The sequence below is a fragment of the Neopsephotus bourkii genome, unplaced genomic scaffold (genome assembly GCF_033783945.1).
Source record: "Neopsephotus bourkii isolate Nb327-2 ecotype Australia unplaced genomic scaffold, CSIRO-AGI_Nbou_v1 NB_1792, whole genome shotgun sequence".
Lineage (NCBI taxonomy): Eukaryota > Metazoa > Chordata > Aves > Psittaciformes > Psittacidae > Neopsephotus > Neopsephotus bourkii.
This window is the reverse complement of record NW_026902266.1, coordinates 7,359,678-7,381,469: the sequence shown is the minus strand read 5'-3', so window position 1 is coordinate 7,381,469 and position 21,792 is coordinate 7,359,678. Positions and strand designations below refer to the sequence as shown.

At 41.4% G+C, this 21,792-nt stretch overlaps 1 protein-coding gene across 6 annotated transcripts in view; it reads left to right on the top strand.

The window, feature by feature from the left end:
• Positions 1-21,792, top strand: part of OSBPL5 (oxysterol binding protein like 5) — a 186,618-nt gene that overhangs the window by 136,260 nt on the left and 28,566 nt on the right. For all 6 annotated transcript variants that reach the window (XM_061380236.1, XM_061380235.1, XM_061380237.1 and 3 more), the window contains 5 exons: positions 3,299-3,379; positions 4,040-4,141; positions 5,721-5,924; positions 11,184-11,268; positions 21,217-21,388. In XM_061380236.1, coding sequence (XP_061236220.1) covers positions 3,299-3,379; positions 4,040-4,141; positions 5,721-5,924; positions 11,184-11,268; positions 21,217-21,388 — 644 coding nt within the window. The remainder of the gene's footprint in view (positions 1-3,298; positions 3,380-4,039; positions 4,142-5,720; positions 5,925-11,183; positions 11,269-21,216; positions 21,389-21,792) is intronic.

Sequence of the window (21,792 nt, the reverse complement as noted above, 5' to 3'; positions counted from 1 at the left end):
CATTCTCTCCTCTAACTGGGAGAAAGGAGGGGAATTCTTCTGGCCAGTTTCAGAGGACATAGATCTCAAATCATCAAAACATAATCTCCTGACATTTAAGCACTTAGAAATGTTTACTCATAAAGAAAAGCTTATAGCATATTTCCCAAAGGTCTACCACTGCCCTTTGAAATGTGGCAAAGGTCCTGTGAGCACAGTTCTCTGTTCAGACATTGTATCTGTGCAGCAGTCCCTACCATAAATCCTGTATTTTTACAATGAAGTCCCATGCACAGAAAAAAACGTGCACCAGAGACAACATTGCAGGTAGAGGAGACAAGCTTAGCTTTCTGTTAAAACAAAAATGGCAAATACTGAATAGAGTGCCGGAGCCTAAGAGCTGACATTTTGAGTGGATCCAGTGCCTACCTGACTTGTAAACTAAGACAGTCAGATCAGGCACTTCACTGGTCTTTATGTGCCATCACAGCATTTTCATTTCTCTGTTTATTCGTAAGCATCATGTGTAGCTTTAGCGAATGACTACTATAAGGGTTTGCGAAAATAATAAGTTCTAAAGTGACCCTTGCTCTGCTGCAGATTGCACTTTCTGTCCCTAATTTCTAATCCTGTATCATCCACAGAGAGTTTTGCTCAGTTGAGCATGCGTTCTTATCTCCCATTTCTGCTCCTGCCACAGCCTCCAAAGCTTAGTTTATGGCCTGTTTACTGTGATCTGGTCATGCATTTGCATGTGATCTGGTCATGTTTTATCTAAGCCATGTGAAAAGGACGTCATTAAATATTTTCCTGCTCGCACTAATATTCAGCATGCTTTGTGGCTATAGTAACCAGAGACGTTTCTGTCTAACTGGGAGGGAAAAAGAAAGTGGGTCTGTCAAAACTAAAATAGCTGTAAAATTGCTGCATTGACTCATGACATAAAGGACAGAGAACCTGAGAGCCCAGTGGGTTTGTTTCCCATTACAGCAGTGAATTTATACATGTGAACTATATTTGGTACATTTTTTCCTTAGTGCAGCTGATTTTTGTGTCACACTTGTTAAATCAAGGTGGCCCAGGGCTGAGCACTGTTATAAAACTGTCATGCATCAGTGGGAGAGACAGTGCCTGATCCTGAAGACCTCAGGCTGAATGCATCAGACACATGAAAGGTTAGAAGGAGAAGAGGTAGAGAGAGAAAGTAATTTCCCCAAGGTCACATAGTGGAGTCCAGACTGTATCATAATTCCCATGCCACTGACCCTCCTCAGGTTGTGGACAATTTCCTATCCAAGTAAGGGTTCTGAGAGCTGTACTCCTGAGGCATACATTATTTGGGGAACAGTGATATTGCTGAGCAAAATTTAAATTCAAATGAAAAAAGAGTCTTATAGAAAGTGGAAGCAAGGACAGGCGGCCTGGGAAGAGTACAGGGGTGTTGCTCAGGAAGCTAGGGACCAGGTTAGGAAAGCTAAGGCCCAGTTAGAATTATACTTGGCTAGAGATATTAAGGATAACAGGAAGGGATTCTACAGGTACATAGCAAATATCGTGTGGGACATCCTTGTCTCTAAATTGGAGAGATATCAATTTGATGGATGGACCACTCGGTGGATAAAGAAGTGGCTGGAGGGCCACACACAAAGAGCTGTGGTCAATGGCTCAGTGTCCAGTTGGAGACCAGTAACGAGTGATGTACCTCAGGGATCTGTGTTGGGACCGGTCTTGTTTAACATCTTCGTCACTGACATGGACAGTGGGATTGAGTGCGCCCTCAGCAAGTTTGCTGATGACACCAAGCTGTGTGGTTTGGTTGATACGCTGAAGGGAAGGGATGCCATCCTGAGGGACCTTGACACACTTGTGAGGTGGGCTGATGCCAACCTCATGAAGTTTAACCATGCCAAGTGCAAGGTCCTACACCTGGGTCGGAGCAATCCCAGGCACAGCTACAGGCTGGGCAGAGAAGAGATTCAGAGTAGCCCTGCGGAGAAGGGCTTCGGGGTGTTGGTCGATGAGAAAATGAACATGAGCCAGCTTCAGTGTGCGCTTGCAGCCCAGAAAGCCAACCGTATCCTGGGCTGCATCAAAAGGAGTGTGACCAGTAGCCCGAAGGAGGTGATCCTGCTCCTCTGCTCTGCTCTTGTGAGACCTCACTTGGAGTATTGTATGCAGTTCTGGTGTTCTCAACATAAAAAAGACATGGAACTGTTGGAACAAGTCCAGAGGAGGGCCACGAGGATGATCAGGGGACTGGAGCACCTCCCATATGAAGACAGGCTGAGAAAGTTGGGGCTGTTCAGCCTGGAGAAGAGAAGGCTGTGTGGAGACCTCATAGCAGCCTTCCAGTATCTGAAGGCGGCCTATAGGGATGCTGGGGAGGGGCTCTTCATTAGGGACTGTAGTGATAGGACAAGGGGAAATGGGTTAAAACTTAAACAGGGGAAGTTTAGATTGATATAAGGAGGAAATTCTTTCCTGTTAGGGTAGTGAGGCACTGGAATGGGTTGCCCAAGGAGGTTGTGAATGCTCCATCCCTGGCAGTGTTCAAGGCCAGACTGGATGAGGCCTTGGGTGATATGGTATAGTGTGAGGTGTCCCTGCCCATGGCAGGGGGGTTGGAACTTGATGATCTTAAGGTCCTTTCCTACCCTAACTATTCTATGATTCTATGACCATGGCTAACAGAAGTAAAGCATTTTGTCAGCCCATCAGCACAATCATGAGATCAGTCTGTAGCCTCTGAATAATTAATTTAAGCATCACTGACACTATCAAACATTATTTGAAGTGACTGTATATTCCCTGCCTTGCTTTGCAAGGCCACAATGATGATTATTTCCTGTATTTTCTGTAACATGATTAGGTCATTTCTTGCTCAGTCATGTTTCTGGACATTTCAGCTAGGGCAACAGTCATTGCCAATATTAAGTCTAGTTCTGAAAGATACATACCAGCTTCCCCATAATTTTTATTCCAGTAAATGAAATGCTTCCAGATCTGAAAAGGGATGGGCAGTTTTCAAGGTTAGGAATAAGAATGGGGCTTTTGTTTTGGTTTGGTTTTTATTTTACCAAGACTAATGGCTGCATATGAAGAAAATTTGGTGAGGAATTTTCCAATTAACTATGAGAATAAGAAGAAAGATTGAACTGCACTGCAAGTATGCATTTTCGGCACCTGCCTAGTGCTCTGCTGCTGACCTCTGCAATAGGCTCTTTCATGGATTCTTGGCAGATACAAATAACTCTTCATTAGACCGTAACTCAAACGTTGTCATGTTAACACATTCCTATTTTCTCTCTCCTTTTTTTAGATTGAATATAAGCTTTGCAATGGGTCTGACAAAGAGTGTGTGTCTCCCACAGCCAAATTCACAAAGAAGGAAACACTGAAGGTATGTGCAAAGCAGCCAAGTCAGCATCAGCTGACTTTCTTTTACATAACAAGTAGTATCTTCCAAGCAAACCATTGGGAACTACTGTGAGTCATTTCCCAATACCCAGAGAAGCCTCTGACTCTTCCAGAGGTCACTATAGGCCAAAGGCATTTACAGGCTTTATGCACAGGATTAGATTATATACTGCAAACAAAACAAATCAGTGTAATTATTTCACTCTGCTCCTGTGTTCCAGGTCCATTAGGCACCTCAAGAGGATTGTAATCCTTCATTGGTCTTGTTAGGAGGGGCATGCCAAGGCAATCTGAGCAAATTATTGCTTGAATACTTGTTTATCTACCAAACCAAAAGTATAAATTATTTGATTTGGATGAAATTAGATTTCATCTCTTTGAGGGGTGGGGACGACTGGGTATTCAACCTCTTTCCATTCTCCCAAAGAAATGCAAATTAGATTATGTGTAGTGCAACTTCAGGAGCAAACAATAATGCCTGCTATCTCAGTATGGCTTCCTTCTTCCTCGTGCTCATTTCTTGGGAACCTGTGCTGGGTCAAGTTCTAGCTGAGCTATACATATCTGTCCTTAATGCATTATGTTCTTTCCTCCACAAAAGAGGCCATTATCACAGCTGCTATGTTTTCTTCTTTCTCACCAGGTACAAAAAAAGAATTACAGACAGGAGAAGAAAAGAGCGACCAAACAACTCTTCAGTGCTCTAAAGGATCCCAGTGTAGTGATCACAGCAGACTGGCTGAAGGTATTTAGTACAGACCATTGCTTCTGAGACTGAAGGAAAAGACAAGTGAGAAGTAGCTGATGTGCCTGAGACTTACGCACTGGCACTTTTTTTTTTGAGTGAAGGGAGACTGAATAATTTTGTGTTGAAGTTGCTGTAAAGCTATACTTAAATAACTGCCATAAAGGTGGAATTGTGGGGAATATTGACATCTTAACCTAACTCAATCCATCTATTTCATGTTAGTAAGTAGCAACAAGGACTCAAAAAGTGCATAGTACAAAAGGAAGTGATGATGTTTTTTCTTCGCTGAAAGAATCTGCACTGGCGTCTTCCCATGGATGTGGTTTTGTACTGAAGAGGGAATAGACAGAGTAACAGCCTGGAAATGGACATACCCGGCTTGTTCTATTGACAGTTGGATTTTATGTTGTCACAGCACAGAACGAAACATATTGGACTTGATGACAACTGTCATTTCTCCTTGTGCAAAGACTCAACCGGTGACAGCTTCTCACTGTAGTCATGAAATTTCGTGTGTGGCAAAATAAATTTAGATTGACATTGAGAGATGTTACCTTCTTTAATTTTGGGGGGCCATTTAGTCTTCTTGACTAACAGTAAATTGGTTGCCCCTTTTATAATGGCAAAACTGTATTTCCAAACTTTGCCAAGCACATATCTCTCTCAAAAAATATAAACATGTAGCTTGGGAATTCCATGAAACAATACAATTGCATTTTTACCAGCATATGAAAACCCTCCAATTTTGTTCTATGGTCAGTATTACAGGTCATAAAATTGAGAGGTATATGATTTATTTGAGAAATTATATTGGCAACAAAATGTTGTGTTTAGTTTCGATGATAGGTACATACTGAGATCTTTAAAATACAAAATACTGTTGCATATTTGCTGCAGTTAGAAATTTCTAGTTCAGCAGCAACTAATGCTGGGCTCCCAAAAAAAAAGAACAGTGACGTAAGACTTGAGGTTTGAAGACAAGAAGACCTTAGGCATGATCTAACCTTACTGAGAAACTTCCACAATCTTAAAGCTGTTATCTTTTAATACATGCTATCAGATTTAATTTCTTCTATACAAGAGAGAGCATGTATTGAGCTTGACAGAGAAGTAAACCAGCTGGAGAAGGTGCTTTTAAAAATGGGATATTTGACAAAACCCATTAATAGCTCTGTTCTGCAGAGCACTTAAAATGACTTACAAGTCGAGTTAGACTAGCTATAATGTTTTTCTATGCAGAGTTCTAATTGGCATGTTCTCCATGATTATTAATAGATCACTCTCACATGGGCCAGCAGTGCTAGTTGCCTAAAAAATTAAGCAAGCTGTTAACATTTAGACAGTAATAAAATAGGAAGACTAATTTCTGATAGCCAGGTTTACAAGGTCTGTGATTTGCTGTGAGGGCTCTAAGAGTATTCTGGTAATGCAGTGTATTTCCCTAAAAAAGTATATCAAAGTGTGGCCTTGGGAGAAACACATACTGGAAATACTGTATAAATACTGAATAAATGCTGGTTTTCTTTTAAGGAGCAACATAAATGCAAATTTCTGTTCTCTCCCTGCTTCTCTCCAGATTCGTGGGACTCTGAAGAGTTGGACCAAGCTGTGGTGTGTTCTGAAACCAGGAGTGCTACTGATTTATAAGACACCAAAGATTGGACAGTGGGTTGGGACAATCTTGCTCCATTCTTGTGAGCTGATTGAGAGACCCTCCAAAAAGGATGGCTTCTGTTTTAAACTTTTTCATCCTTTGGATCAATCAATCTGGGCTGTAAAGGTAACAATCCTGATGAGTTGAATAACCTCTTCTTGGTCACCAAAGTGCCTGAACTAGCATTCAGTAATCTGGCATTGATATTATCTAAATTTGCAGTTATTTAGTTGCTGTTAATAGTGATGAATTGACTGCATAAAAATATTGAAGCCACCAAAGCATGGTCATGATATGACATCAAAGGAATGTGATGCCTTGTGATCAGTTATGCAGATGTGTCATTCTTGGTGTATGGAGGCATGCATAGGGGGTAGGATAGGGGTAATATGTTAGTGCAGGAAAAATATCAATACCTAGAGGCACTATCAAGGCATGGCATCCATCTTTAAAAAGAGATCAGGAATAAATACCCAGTGAACTGATTTCCCCAAAGCAAGGACCCACAAAGCACCAAATACTTTGCACAAAACTGGAAGAACAGTTTGACTTCTTTTTTGCTAATGCCTCTGAGGTTTGGGTTTGTTTGCAGTGGACTTGGAACTCAGTGGTCTGCTCAAGCCTTGACTGTTCTACAAAAGTGTGACTTTGGATAGGTTGACTTAATTTTCTCTTCTTTGAAATGGAAATAGCAAAATTTTCTCCCTTTCACTTCGAGTTATTCTTCAGACTGCTGTTACTTACAGGCTGAGACAGTCTCTTCTTCTACACACAGTAACTCCTGCAGTAACCTCTAGTTCTCCCTGTAACACAAATGATTAATATTTTCTCACACTTCTTAAAATAATTCCCTGCAGATTTTAAAGAGCTGTATTTCTTTTTCTTCTTTTCTTTAAGAATAGTTAAAATATGATGGCTATGAGCACAGAGGAAGACCCCAGTACCTCCTGAAAGGTACTGAGAGCAACGTCTGTTGGGTACCCTGAAGACAAAAATGTTCTTGGACTCATGTCCCTATTAAAAGCAGTGACTCAGCAGAGTTATTACAGGCATAAATTCTTTAGAAGACACCACCAGTGTAAGCAAAGCATTACAATCTAGTGCCTTGCTGCAAGGTGGTCAGTAGAGCAAATCTACTTGGGAAGATTCATGTGAGGCTGGTGAAGGCATTTATCATTGACGTCAGAAGATCTAACAAAATGGAGGGGAAGCCTTGTGGGAGCAGATCGGGCAGGCTCACTCATACTCATCAGTGCAGTTAATTGAACAGTTTTAAACACAGCTATACCACCACTATAAAAAGTCTTGCAATTTTTAATAAAGTAGGAGGAGACAATTCAAATTAACTTCAACAACTAAGGGTAAGAGCTGCTTATTTTCTGACAGTAGCTAGCTCTGATCGTTGCCTAGATGCATTGCTTTTGCTTTAACTCCCAAAGGGTTCATTGCTACCTTGCTTCTTATTCACTTTTGAGAGTTTTGATGATTTTTAATTCAAAGCATGCACCAAGGTCAGTCGTTCACCTTTCATCAACAAAAAAATTCCTTGTGACTTGACAGATGAGCTGAATTCTTCTGAAAAGCAGAGTCAGGAGAGGTAACGAAAAAGTTGAATCAAAAGTGCAGTCAGGTACTGAAAAGTAGCGTCAGTGGCAGATCTGAAGTGTTGGGCTAGAATGCCCTTGCCTTGATATGAATCATCAAAAAAGAAGAGGAGCTTTTATCAGTAGGTGTATGTATTTGTGCATGCATATGTATCTCTAATTCTTGTATCTCTTGAGAAAACATGACAGAAAGAGGACTTAGTATGTTAAATATGAAAGTAATGTATCTCTGACACATGTTTGTGTACTAAAGGAAGTCCCCAAACATCTGAATTTTAAAGTCAAAGTAACGTTCTAAGTCACTGCCCGGCTTTCAGCTTGGTAAAGTTAGTATTCTTAGCAGCTGGTACAGTGCTGTGCTTTGGATTGAGTCTGACAATAACACTGATAACACACCCATGTTTTAGTTGCTCAGTAGCACTTACCCTGGTCAAGGACTTTTCAGTCTTTTAAATTCTTCCAGTGTGGAGACATACAAAAAGCCATGAGGGAGCAGAGACAGGACACCTGACCCAAAATAGCCAAAGGGGTATTCTGTACCACAGCATGTCATGCCCAGTATATAAACTGGGGGGCAGTTACGCAGAAGGGCTAGATCACTGCTCAGGTTGCACTGGGGATCGGTCAGTGGGTGGTGAGCAATTGTACTGTGCATCACTTGTCTTTTTATCTTGAGTTTTACTCCTCCCTCTCTCCCACTCTTTTTCATTATCAACATTCTCATTATTATTATCATCATCATTATCAATATATTCTCAATTAGCAATAAATTACCAATAAATATTGAAACGTGTTAATTTATTAAACTGTTCTTATCTCAGCCCATGGGTTTGCCTTATTCTGATTCTCCTTCACATCCCACTGAGGCTGGAGTAGGTGGGGGAAAGTGAACAAGTGGCTGCATGGTACTTAGTTACCAGCTGGGGTTAAATCACACTTAGAAAGCCACATTTGAGCTGCATAGTAGGGTATTTCTTGAAACCTGAGTTCGGCCTGGTTGTTATGTGTGATAGACGCTTTCAGCCACAAGGTGAACACCAAAATGCACATCAAGAAGAAATCCACCTATGAACTGCTTCATATCAAAGAAGCTGTCTTCACTCTGGTAACAGTGTAAGGCTGAGACTGCTAAAAATGCTGGTTTATGTCATTTCAAGGCCTTCTTTTAAAGCAACTGGAGCAGAATTGACTGATCTAAATTGGTTATGTATAGTTGTGCAAAGAAAACCTATTTCTCATGAAATTAAGAAAAAATGATTAAGAAAAAGCCTATGTTACTGTCCATCACAATAGGAATAAGGTCTGGATAAACAACTTCCACTTCTGTCTAAAACAGCTTGTGAGATTTTCAAGGATTTTCCAGCCTTGATGGTCCAGCTTTGACCCACATCAGTGGACTCGTAGCTAACTCAGGGAAATTAATGAGCACCTTTGTATGTGTTGGCCTGGCTGCTCAGCAGACATTTGGATCTAACTGTGGGGTTCAGTCCTGGAGCAAATGTCCGGTTCAAGCACTGGCCTAGGCATTGATAGTTGTGTTAGCCAATTAAATCTAATGTGCAGGCATTTGACTTCAGTTAGAGCAGGATGAAATTTTGTGGTGCTTTTCAAATGGTAGGTAGGTAAGATGTAAGAATATTACTTATAGTTGAAAGCTAAATATATGCACCAGAGAATTTCCTATAAAGTTCTTTGGTGTCTAGAGTTATTTTAGAAGCATATTACTCAGAATCTAGCTGAACAGTGTGGTATAAGAAGGCTTTTATTGACTGCAGCTTGTTCTGTCATTTACTTAGAGCACTAAATGAGTTGGGGTCAGACCCGCTGAGTCTGGAAATGTATATGATTTGAATTGTGTTGATTTTTAAGAGTTCTGAGTCATTCCTTTAAAGGAAAAAGTTTAGTAATGGGCTTGTGCTGCTGCTTTTACAGTTGTTTGTTCTACTTCATAACACAACACAGCTAGTTTCATCTTCATCCTTACAGTTGCCCACAATACTCTTAATGAAAGGGATTATTTCCAGTTTTTGAAGATTTGTTTTATACTCTGTAAGACAAGATGTCTTGTCATACTATCTGAAACAGTGTGAGTCCACTTCATTCTTCAAAGTCTAATCAACCCCTGTTTGATACTGCCTTTTGAGTCTCAAATCAAATGTAAAACCAGGAATGATCTGAAGATAATCCTTTCCTGGTTCTACTGTCTACAGGCTGCAGCTGAGCTCTGACTCCTAGTATAGTGAGGATAACGTTCACTTTTGGTGAGATAGTCATTGTCTGGGAGGTCTTAGACTCTGGTCAACAGGCATGATGCTCAAAGGCTGTGAGACAGAAATCTTCATTATCTCTGCAGTGCAGATACAGAACCTCATTTACTCTATGGAGATGCTGACTTCATTTTTGTCATTCTTTTTCTCCTCTTTCTGTGGGAAACAGCCCCCTCCATGTATGAGCATGCCTTACTACTGAATATGTTTCCTTAACAGAGTGACCTGGTTGCTCCTTGTGTTCATCCACATATTTAGATATATGTTAAAACCTTCTTACGCCTCCTTCCCTTCTCCCCATTTTTTTAAATAATGGTTCTCCAGATCTCTACTATTTGGCTGTGGGGTTTTTCCTCCAACAAGGGAAATATCAGTCTCTGCACTGAAAACAAAAGTAATGCTGTTATCAAGAATTCTCAAACACCCTGCTCAGCTGCAAGCTACTGAAAGGAAAAATGCCATCTGGAATGATGCCTGATTGCATTAATGTCACTAGTAATGTCTTAAGCTGCTCTGCTCTGGTTTACTAATCAAATGTCAGTCCTGACTATTAAGCCTTTAAACAGACTTTAATTTTCCTTTCCCCTCTCTCGTGGGAGAAGGGGGAGGAAAAAGAAGTGAGTAACAACAATCCCGTTTTCTCCTGGCATCAGAACCCTGCAGATGTGAGGACAAGAAGCCCGACTGGAGACTGCTGTCTTCTCAGCACTGCATCTTTGTGGGATGCACTCAGATACATGAGTATCTATATTTCAGATACATGCTGATTGTGGCAGAATATTTAAAAGACACTGTAATCTTTTCTACCACAGCCCCTAACTAGTGGCAAAACAAACAAGCAAAGCCTGCTTTTGTTGAAGCCTGAAGTGGCTGTCATCTGAGGCACCACAGCGGGTTCTCAAAGGGTCTGGATGCAGAGGTGAAAGTCTGCAACCCAGCAGCATGTGTCCATGCTAGGAGACCTCTAGTCCTCAGCCAGTGGTTTCTCTCCGTTTCTTCCTTTCCCACAGACAGGTTTGCAGGATGAAGTTTCCCCTTTGTTTCCTTCCAGAAAAGCTGCCATTGCCTTGCTGCTAGAGGCACTCACAGCTCAAGGTGTGGGCTCTCATCACTTTTGTGGTGACACAAAAGGTGTTTCATTGCTATTTTGTCAGGCTGCAGACAGACTCGGCGAGCACCACATGGAACAGTCCATTCTGGTGTTGCACAAAGACGGCTAATAGCAAATACTTAACTGTTTTTGTCAGAAATGAGATTCATTCCTGAGGATCTGAATGAACAGAGTAGGTTTTGGGCTGTCATAGGTTAGACCATGTTTACATCAGAGGTCATTACTGTTTTGGAGCTACAGCAGTGATATTGTGATTGTAATGAGTCTCTCCAAATTACTTCATCTGCTCCTTCCTTCTTCCCTGTCACGCACATACATACTCCACCCAGGAAGGGTAGAAAGACATTGAATAGTCCATTACATCTTCTAAGCCTTACATCTTTTTCTTCGTGTGCATTTCCAGGGCCCAAAGGGTGAAAATGTTGGTTCAATCACTCAGCCTCTTCCCAGCAGCTACTTGATTTTCAGAGCAGCCTCTGAATCAGATGGTAAGTTTTTTGTCTTCATTTGCTTTCCCCAGATTGCACCCTCTGTGCTAGTTAAGAAAATAGGTTTATTGAAAGAAAAAAAAAAGGTATGTAAAAGAAAAAAAGGTGGCTTACCCTGCTTGAGGTGATGTTTGTTAGCAGTGGTCAGAATCGGTCAGCAGAATACAGGTGCATTTCATGTTCCTCGCTGAACATCAAGTTTTCTGGCCATGTGTATGGAAGAAGGACCTAGGCTTGTAGCTGGGAAAAAACACCATGTCACTATATGCTAAAAGATGAAAGGAGGTGATCCCAAAACTGGGACGAGAGGGGAGCTTAACTATTTCCTCAGATCAGCAGAGACTTCAGTGGGTTATCTGCCTATGTCTTACACTAGGCAGGGATCTGTTGAAGGAAAATGACATAGTAATATGGAATAGCTGTTGATAGAAGTCTCTCAACCACCAGAATTTTCTTGTATACTTGCTGTACCGTGGTTTACAGTATAGCAGGCCTAGATGCTGGTGACTCCACATGTAAAATACCATTCTTAGAATTCACAGAATTGTAAAAGGTACATATAGGTCAATATGTAACAGGCATGCCAGCTTGCTATGTTAAAATCTCTATAAATGGCTTTAGTGGACCTAAAAGATCAGTGATTTATAAGTAGGTAAGATTAAAAACATGTTTTCATTCCATTTGACCTTCAGACTATTGTAATTTTTTTTTGTTTGGTTTGGGTTTTTTTTCCATAGCAAATTAACCCAGGCTGTTCATTTTATGGATATTTTTCACCTACCCCACCACGGGTGCTCAGGTAGCTCATGCCATGAGCTCCTTTGGGTCGCATCTGGAGTAACTCTAAGGACACAAAGATTTTTCATGGAGCACAGAGAGCCTTCAAATCAGTGTCATTCTGGTCTAGTGATTAAGTTTTACATATCCCTAAAGGCTGGAAATGGCACAATGCCAAATGCGTCTTTTGGCATGACACAGAATAGGAGGAAACCTTTCATTAGAGGCTTAGCATGTTGTTCTTCCTACTGCTGTGCAAAGACGGCTGTTCATAGTGAGGGATATCACCTCAACACTGAAAGCTGCTTGCAGATGCTAAAATAGGGAAATGATATGGAAATAAGTGGGATTTGTATAGAACCATAGAAGTACATCTCTTTCTTTGAATGATCTTAAAGGTTTTTTCCAACCTAGTTGATTGTATGATTCTATGCTTTTTTAGCTTATGGAAGAGTACAACTTATTTGTGTAAAGAAATACAGGATTCCAACACAGCTCCAAATATCACCTGTCCAAAAAGGTATAGATTGACACAATAGTCTTTTTGAGGGAAAAGAAAAGGGGTGCTGCTGGGGTAGAGCTGCTAAATTCTAGGCATTTCAAACCTTGGTTACACAGACAGCCCACAGAATAAACATACAAGCAGTCCCACAGAGTTGTCAGGAAACCAGATAACTTCAACAACTGTCTGTCAATCCAGATTATATAAATTATTATTTCCTTAGAGATCCATGTAATTTGTCTTTCCATTAACTTCATTAGAAAATGTGCAAAGGGACTAATGTGGTCACTGTACGTGTTCAAGACTCATTGCTGTCTCACCAAAGCACTTTTTCTTTCCTGGCATTTCAGCTATCTTCTAAATGAAAATATTCATTCTGGTGGAAACCTAATGATTAAATCTTAAAACCAGCCTGACAAAGAGACCTGTGGCTGAACCTCTACTCTCTCTTTTTATGATAATTGCCATAGGCCAGTTATGTGGAGTAGAATAACTTTAGATTTGTTCTAACTAATCATACACATAAAGGCTCCCAATCTCACAGTGTCTCCCAGGAGATCGTCAGAAGTAAAACTTTTCTAGCTGTGATCTCTCTGCATGGATCATAGACCACATACTTGAAAAAGCACAAAATGAACCATACCTGGCACATACGAATTTTCAGTATTTAAATGCCTATGGGAAGCTTTCTGCTCAGTGAAGTATCAGAGGAGCTTAAAATAGTGAGTTACTGGAACGTATCTTTAAAGCCAAGACATTAGCCATGATCTTTGGGAAGCATGCAGAGGCCAGGCATATCAAAGAAGTGTTATTTTAAGATTTAGCATGATTTTCCTTGAATTTTCTGCTTCTCCACAGTAGGATCTTAAGGTTAGATGGAAAGCTAATGTGATCAAGGGAAAGAGGAAAAACTGAGATACCTCTCAATCAAATATTGTAAACACGTACATAGAAAATAACTAGGGCCTTTGGTTAAGGATGAAGTAATACACGCTCTTGAACAGCACTAGCAATGCCCTAGAGCCACCTGCACAGGTTTGGAGCACCCACATTATGTCTGCTAGATCCTGAGACGTCTGAGGATGTGACCATGACAGCTGATGTGAAGTGTTGTGATCTGTCCATTTAGCAATGGACTTCACAAAAAAAATAATATAGTACTGCACCAGAAATATTAGCATGAAAAATGATGTAATGTTCAGCTGAATGAGAGTATTTGACTTCACAGCTAAGGTCAGTGAGAAGTGGCTGTACCTTGTGCAGGAAGGGAAGGATGTGAATCCACAGATAAGGGGGAAGAAGAGCCCGTACACTGAGGCTAGCCTCCCTCCCAAACACAAGAGCAGCCCTGGCATCGTGACTATGGTATGCTCCTTTTGTTTGTTTGTTAGCTTTCATGGGGGCAGTTTGGGAGTATCAGCTCCACTAAGCAGCGTAGACCTGCTGACAAATGGCCAAACACATGGGTGTCAGACTCTGAGATGAGTGACTTGGAATGGTATTGACAGCAGTAGATGGTGTAAAACGTATGCAGACAAGGACACAAGGAATAGAAAATCTTGCGTTTAAAGAAATCTATATAAGCTGCAGCAAATTAAAGCTTGTACTTTGCAATTAATACAAGTTGATTTTAAACCCATAAGACACTACTGGAATGGTTGTAGACTGTTACATAGCTTTACCTGCCGTAAAGAGGCATCTCCAAAAGGGTGTAGCTGAGATTGTTTAATTTCTTTAATGCACTGGACAAGCATAGAGGATGCAGTTATGGTCAAGAGAGGCGGGAGGTTAAGGTAAAATGAATTAAGCTAGCTGACACAACTGGGACAGGTGGAATCTGTTCCCTTGCATAATGTTAGCGTATATTTATAGTATGTTCCCATCTCCTCTGTAGATGCAATATTGTGTGAGTCTGCAGCATCTTTGAGGAGGTGTCCTGACCATGTTCTTCTGAATGCAGTCTCCCATGCTAGTAGTAGAAAATGAACCATGAAGCATTTGGCAAATTTAACAGTAATTCATGGAGGCCTCTGACTTGCTGGAGAATATTGAGTTGCAGCATATGTTAGATGTACAGTTCTGCTATCCAGGCAACTATGTCATGATCAGCAGCTACATGGCCTACTTTTTCTCTCAGCACTTCATAATCCCTTTTTTCCCCTCTGCTGTACCATCTGTGACAGACTGTTGGTAGGATTTAAGGTCCTGACTTCTGGACAGCCTGCAGAACCACTGCCAAGCTACAGTAGGTCTCACATGCACAGACCACAGCAACAGTCTGGTTTGTGATACTTCAAAGACAGCTGGAAGGTCATGTCAGCCTATGGGGCTCAACCTGTACTAACAGAAGGTCTTTCTTTCTTACCAGTTTCAGAAAAGAAAATTGCTTTTTCCAAACCAGTGACTGTGTATGCATTTCAGATTTATGCTTATGAATGGCTTAGAATTAGTGGTTTAAACCTGTCCTAAGCTCTTTGCCCAGACCTTTCTGGGGCTGCCTCTGATATTTCCAAACCAGTGCCCCAGATCTCCTAAGCATTTTGAGTTACCTGCTTAAATCTCATAGTGCAGATCTCCACCTTGCCACCAAAGAGATTACTAAGGGAATTCAAAGTGGCAGATTACAAGGGTTAAAGGTTTAGCAATGAAATTGTAAGCCACACTTGCATTTTGTTCCTTACGTCTATCCTCTCCTTCAGATATGTTTTGTGTAGTCTCCATTGCTTAATGTGGATGGAACTGTGTGGAAATCCTGATGGTCTGGCTTATAGTGTTGTTTCTTTGCTAGGCATCTGGCTTTTCCCCAGAATCGATGCTTTGGTCTGAGGAGGAAATTAGTCTATTTGAAATAAGGGTCACACACAGAAGCAGTGAGCCAGGAGAAAGACTGCAATTTGAAACCAAGTTCACAATGAAATGTATCACTGGCTTCTGGTAGTGCTGGAAAAAAGTTACCTTCTTAGCTTTGTGTGCTCTTCATATTCCTTAGACCTTTCACAGCAGTTTAAAATCCAGGCATTTGCAACCAGACTTCATTTAGCTTGGTGCATAAATTGCACCTGCAGCTAATTTAGAGATTGCATCCTTGCATCCTGACAGTCAAAGTGCAAGAAATCATGCACACAGGCACTCAAGTGGTACCGCAAAAGAATCAGTCAGCTCAATACCATGACCTTAATATTCACTGACTGAACCAAGTCAGGCTCTTCCTCATCACTCATGATTTGTGTGCACTTGAGCAAGAATTCATCCTTTTCAGGTGACAGTCTACTTCAGGATGATTTTTAAAAGCATCTATCTTGCTAAGTGTGAATCACGAGGCCAAAAACTGGGTGACTTAAATAACTCAAGAAGATTAATATTCCCTTAGTGATGCTTCTCTGGAGGGATGTATGGTTAGTAGATGTGAGGCTTTTGAAGTCTTAACTGGCAAGACATTCATCCCAGCCATTCTATGTCTGCGGGAATGCAGCGGAAAAAAGGTATTGTTCCAGACTGAGATTTCAGTGTGCAACAGCGTGATTCCATCTCGAGCAGGTTTTTGATATTGGTGATTGCTGAGAGAGCATTGGCTGGCTCCTCTGTGATCAGCTGTTGCAAAATGTGGCAGATAGACTTGTCATGTCAAATTATGAGTTGTTCTAGGTGAATAATGGTGACCGTAAAGAACTTCAGAGCAGAATAGCTTAGTGTTTTCAATACTGCCTGTTTTGCTGGTTTTTTTTTCTGTGGGATATTGTGGTAATTTTAGAACTGCTTGAAGACTAGGACAGATTCTAGTTACTTAGTTACTTAGTTCTTGGACTCTAGTTACGTAGTTACTTAGTTCTTGGACTGAACTAAGTTAGCAGCATAAAGCAATCTGAGGTTGTTTTGGGGTTTTCCCTCTGCAAGGGGGAGAAGAAATGTTTTTTGTCACCTGGTTTTAGTGAGTGAAGAGCTGGTGTGAGTGCATGCCTGCTCCTGTCCAGCCTTGCAGCCTCCAGATGTGCACATGGTGTCAGCAGTGCCCTGCAGTGCCAGCAGTGCCCTGCAAACCTGGAAAGTGTTCTGCAAGGAACCACAATGATTCCCACTTGCGCAGCTGTACTGCAGGAGTCATCTCAAAGGACCACAAGGTGCTTTGCCAGACTGCTGAGCCAGGAAGACTGGAGAAAGCATGCAGAAGGTTTCAAAACCTACGTGGGATGAATGTTAGAATTTGGTTTTCTGAAGTCAAGGCAGGCAACATCCTTTGTTAGCTTTTCTCCTCAAACTTTTCAAGAGGAAAGGATCTTAGGAACCCAGCTATGTTTGACTGATTTTTCAAAGAGTTTCCTTTTGCAGATTCTCACTGATGACTGTGTCATTTTGCTGTAAATGCATATAACAGAGGAAAAGGGTTACAGGCCTATTCAGGGAAGAGACTTCTGTTTGGTTTGGGGTTTTTTGCACTGAGCACCACTGGGTGATGTGTAGATGCATTCCTCTGACATCTGACTTTCCCGGAACATCTGTGATCAACATCTGCTAAAGTGATGTAGGGAATGAATAGTGAAACCAATGATCAGTGCATGGAGAGAGGCTGCTACAAAAGAGAGCAGGAAGCCAAGCTAGTCCTGGCACTCTGGTAGGACATCCACTTTTGGCACTTTAGGAACAGCCTTGTCAAAGAGTCATTCTATCCCCATTGTTGCTGGAGGGAGCCAAAGGTGGCTGGAGAAGCCACCCACCTGACCAGTTCAGGTACCAAAAGATGAGTGATGTGAAATGTCCTTCTTGTGCCAGCCACCAATGTGAGTGATGCAGCTGGACTTGACTTTAGACCTCAGAGCTGGGCATCTTCTCTGGGTAGGGTGTCATGTCTCCTCATTATTCTCCTCACTGAGAACTCTGTTAGCTTGGATGAAAGATTTCTGTCGCAGAGTTTTATAAACCGTTCTCTGTGGCTTGTGAGATATGTGGGAGCATTATGCTTGGATGGACTATTTTACTCTCCCTTTCCACTCTGTAGCCTAGGTAAGAACCAGAGCTTACTCTGCGGGCTGCCACTTGAGATTCAGTGACAAAATTCAATTAAGAAAGAGTCAAGCTCAGAAATAATGTCTGAAAGGGAATATTCAGTCCACAGCTCCCAGGCAGAAGAAGGTAATGCAGGTGGGTTTGAGACAACATGATCTCTGCAGAAATTGTGCAAGAGTAGTCACTGCAGTGGAGAGCATACTACATCATTGGGTATAAAAGCTTAAAAGCCTATGGGGAGATTCTGCCACAGGCTGACGAAATGCTCTTGGGTTTTCCCTCAGAATTTAAATATATGTTTGTTTTAAGCCACAATTTGTGGGAAATTGTAACTGATAGGTTTCAGCTTTAAATACCTCAGATCTTCTAAAAGAATACCATTGTACCTCCTTCACAGCTTTTTTGCTTTGTGTCCATGCACCATATTGGGCTGCCATTCCTCTCTGAAGGAACCCACATTTTGCATCTTTCTCTGATCCAGTTACCTGGCATATAAAAAACCCTGACTTAAATCAACCACTCAAAATTAGAAAATGTGAGAATTTAGGTAACCAAGAAGCCTTCATGCAGACTACCGTGACTATAGATGACAGCCTTTAATTACGTGACCACATACCTTTTTCCTCCTCCACTTTCCTGCAGAAGTGAGTAGACTTGTCAGGTAAGCAATTAAGTAATCCAAATGCTAGCATTTTTGTATAATTTTCATAATAAAGGAGATTATGACTCAATAGCAAGATCATTCAAATATAAAAACATTTCATGTAGGCCTTTAGCAAAAAAACAGGTTTACCTGTGTGCAATCCCTGAAATTAAGAGGGTATAATTTACAGTGCTATGCTGCAATTAACACACTGTTGACTTGCCGAGAATGTAACGTTTTCATTCGCAGAGGAAATCCCGTATTTCACGTCTGATTTTGTGGCATATATTTGTTTGGATTCACAGCGCCACCTGATGGCTGAAGGCTCATTTCTTAGCTTGGGGGTGCTGCGCATCCCTTGAGTTCAATTTCTGTTAGGAATTAAAACAAGGGCATACACTGGTGCCATTTCTATGTTCTGTGGGGCACAAGTAATGCTGCCTGCTAATGCACAGCGAGTTCCTCTAAATCTTTGTGCCTCTGCCTTGGAATATTAAAATGTGTATTTATTTTTTTATTATCTATTTATGCTATCTGAATAAGGTTTCAAATAATACTCAATTTACCCATAACCCCTTCCAGGGAATTATATGAAGAGATGAAAAAGATATGCTATTTAGAAATTTCCTCTGGTAATGTGGACCCCAAAGTTTTGACCATGCCTGTAAGCTCCTGTTAGAACCAGTGAATACATGTGGCAGGGGATGTGGGGGATTATGATTGCTGGCTGTGGTATAGTGGCCAGCATGGCCTGCTCTGTCTCCAGCCCCAGCAAGGTGTGGGCTGCAGAGCACAGTGACAGGGATGGCTGAGGAGACTTTGGGTTCATCCTTGCTGTCCTTGTTAGAAAGTGTAATCGCAGCTAGTGCGTTGTTGTAACTGTCGTAAGATCACATCTGTATGTGAGTGCTGCAGGGCACTGAGGAGCTGACCTCTGTTACTGCTCCAGGGTGCTCATGCTGGTACAAATCAAGCTAGCTATCAAAGCACCTGATTTCATAAGCCCATTGAAGATAAAATGACATATGAAGCATTTCCAATTGTTAAATATCACAGTCCTCACTCTGCAGAACTGGAAAAGAAAAGCAAAGGTAAAGAGAGGGGAAATTCAAAGGAGGTGAGCCTAAGCAGAAGTGTGCTTCCTTGTACAGAATAGCCTGAAACAGGTTTTCATCTTGGTGGATTTGGGAGGGAGGGGATATGGAGGAAGAAATGGATTTGTGCTCAGTGCAGCCGTTAACTCTAATGAGTTATCCATGCTAATCCTACACATGGTAAGAAGAGAATAAATCTCTGTGTGCAAAGCCTTAATGCAAGGATATTTTTAAAATACAAAATAGTGTGAAAACAATTCCAACAGCCTTCAAACTTCCTAATCTTTTATTAACCATTGTTTGTGATTTTGTTATTAAATCATAAGCTGATGCTGAAGAAATTTATCGGATGAAACTGGAATAAATGACTGGGCTCCGTGGTGTTTGTGGCTCAGTGTTCAAGTGCATTTCTTCAAATCTTTTACTGTTGTAGCTTTGTATCAAAGCAGTCACTGAAAGCTAGCCACATTTGTAATAATTTCTTTATATACCTATAATCTGTTTTTTTTTAAACTCTCATTGATCTTCTTATAGACCCAAATTTTGTTCATATTGATGTTCATGGGAATTTATGAGATTTATGCATATGCTTGATGCTAAGTGCGTGATAGAACTGAATGTAATGGAAGCATTTCCCAAACAGGACTTAGGAATGAGTGTGGTCCAGGGAAATCCTGTTTGTAGCACTTCTGTTGAGCAAAATCCTTTTGTTTTCTTCACTGCCTGTCAAGCACACTTCTAATTATTGCAAAATATGTTCTGAACAGTGTAATGAAAAGCTCTGTTTTATGTGCTTGAAGTTAGAGGGTAACTCCCATGGTACATCAATTCTTGAATGTTCAGCCAATTTACAAGTGTCCTGCCCTCATTAATATGCAACTACAAATGCACTACAGAAGCAAGCTATTCTCAGGTGCTTCCAAGAATACAGGGACTCCAGCATTGTGGTAGATAAGCTTTAACACTGACACTCAGCTTTTGAGTCATGTATGGGTCATTTTTAAAGGCGCCAAGGGTCAGTTTGGATTCCTGTGCTTCTTCATTTGCTGCCTGCCTCTGAGACCTATGCAGGCCTTAAGAAAATCCAGGGAGGCTGTGCATAGAACTACAGTTTGTCTTGTCTCCATGCCATGTTTATAATTTCTGGTGTTTGCAAAGGAGACCCTCCAGGTAATGATTTTTTGTGACAAAATAAGAAAAACTGGTGCTCCACAGAGCACTGGGCAGGGAGGAGGAGGGAAGAAAAGCAAGAAAAATGCAGAGAACAAGGAAAAGTAAACAGCCTGACAAGCAGCTCCCTTTAATATTAATCACTCTGGCAAGTACTGATCATTGTGGTTCTTGTTCAGTGATTGTTATTGCAACACTACACCCTGCATGGGACTCCCAGGCTGGCTTGTAGTTCAGTAATCCCATACCAAGCAGGAGCCTCTTGTGGGCAGTGCGGTGCCTGGGTATCTCCCTGCCATTGGGTTGTGTGTGTGACAGTGATGCCAAAAGCTGGATGTGTTTTTTGGGAAGCATTACTTGTGCACAGGAGCTGCTAGGTGGTTTCAAAGTACCATACCTGTACACATTTCCTGCATCTCTGTCAAAATCAGAAAGAGGGAAAAGGGGATGTGAACAGGTTGTGGGAGAACAGAAGAAGAGATACTGTTAGGGAAGGGGAATTTGGGGTGAGCATCCCACTGTATTACCAGTAGAGATGTGTCACTTGTGCAGCCACAAGTGTAAACCATACCATTTGGTGTAAACCACACCGTTGCTGGCAAGATAATTTAGGGATTATATATATGAAAAACAGGTTATTGCATGCAGTGACTTCCTGGATTACAGTGAGCTTTTCTCCCAGGCAAGAAGCTTTTGAGAAACAGTGTATGAATTGTCCTATTTACTCTCCTGTGCTTAAATATTTCCTTTTGTTTTCACAGGCAGATGCTGGCTGGATGCTCTAGAACTTGCCCTGCGTTGCTCCAGCCTCTTCCGGCTCAGTGCCTCCAAGCAGGGAAAGGACGGAGAAGTTAACTGCTCAAGTGATTCTGCCCATGCGGGGCTCAACCACCTCTTGCACACAAGCACTATCTCAGATCAGGAGTTCTTCCAGTAAGATGGGGCTATCATTTCTTAATGCACAGAGAGGTTTTGCATGGCTCACACTTGGGGATTCCTTTAACTTCAGTATTGTCCTGCCAGAGTCCTCTACAGCAACCTGTTTGAAAAAGCAGCCTGTATGTTCATCTCATGCATCCACCATTAATATATGTGTTTGGTCATGAGTTATCACCTAATACTCGAGCACACAAACTGGAAGGAACCTCAGTTGTGTTCTTGCGTGTATAAGCAATTTTATTGTGTCCCTTGCTTGGTCCAAAATGCTGTCTGGAAATGCTGGGGTGAGAAATGGCTTGCCTAAGTAAAGACTGGAGAATCTAACTACTAGAATAGACCTGTAGTTATACAAGCATAATCACTAGCAATGTCTGTCTGTTGGCTAGCACATATGGCTG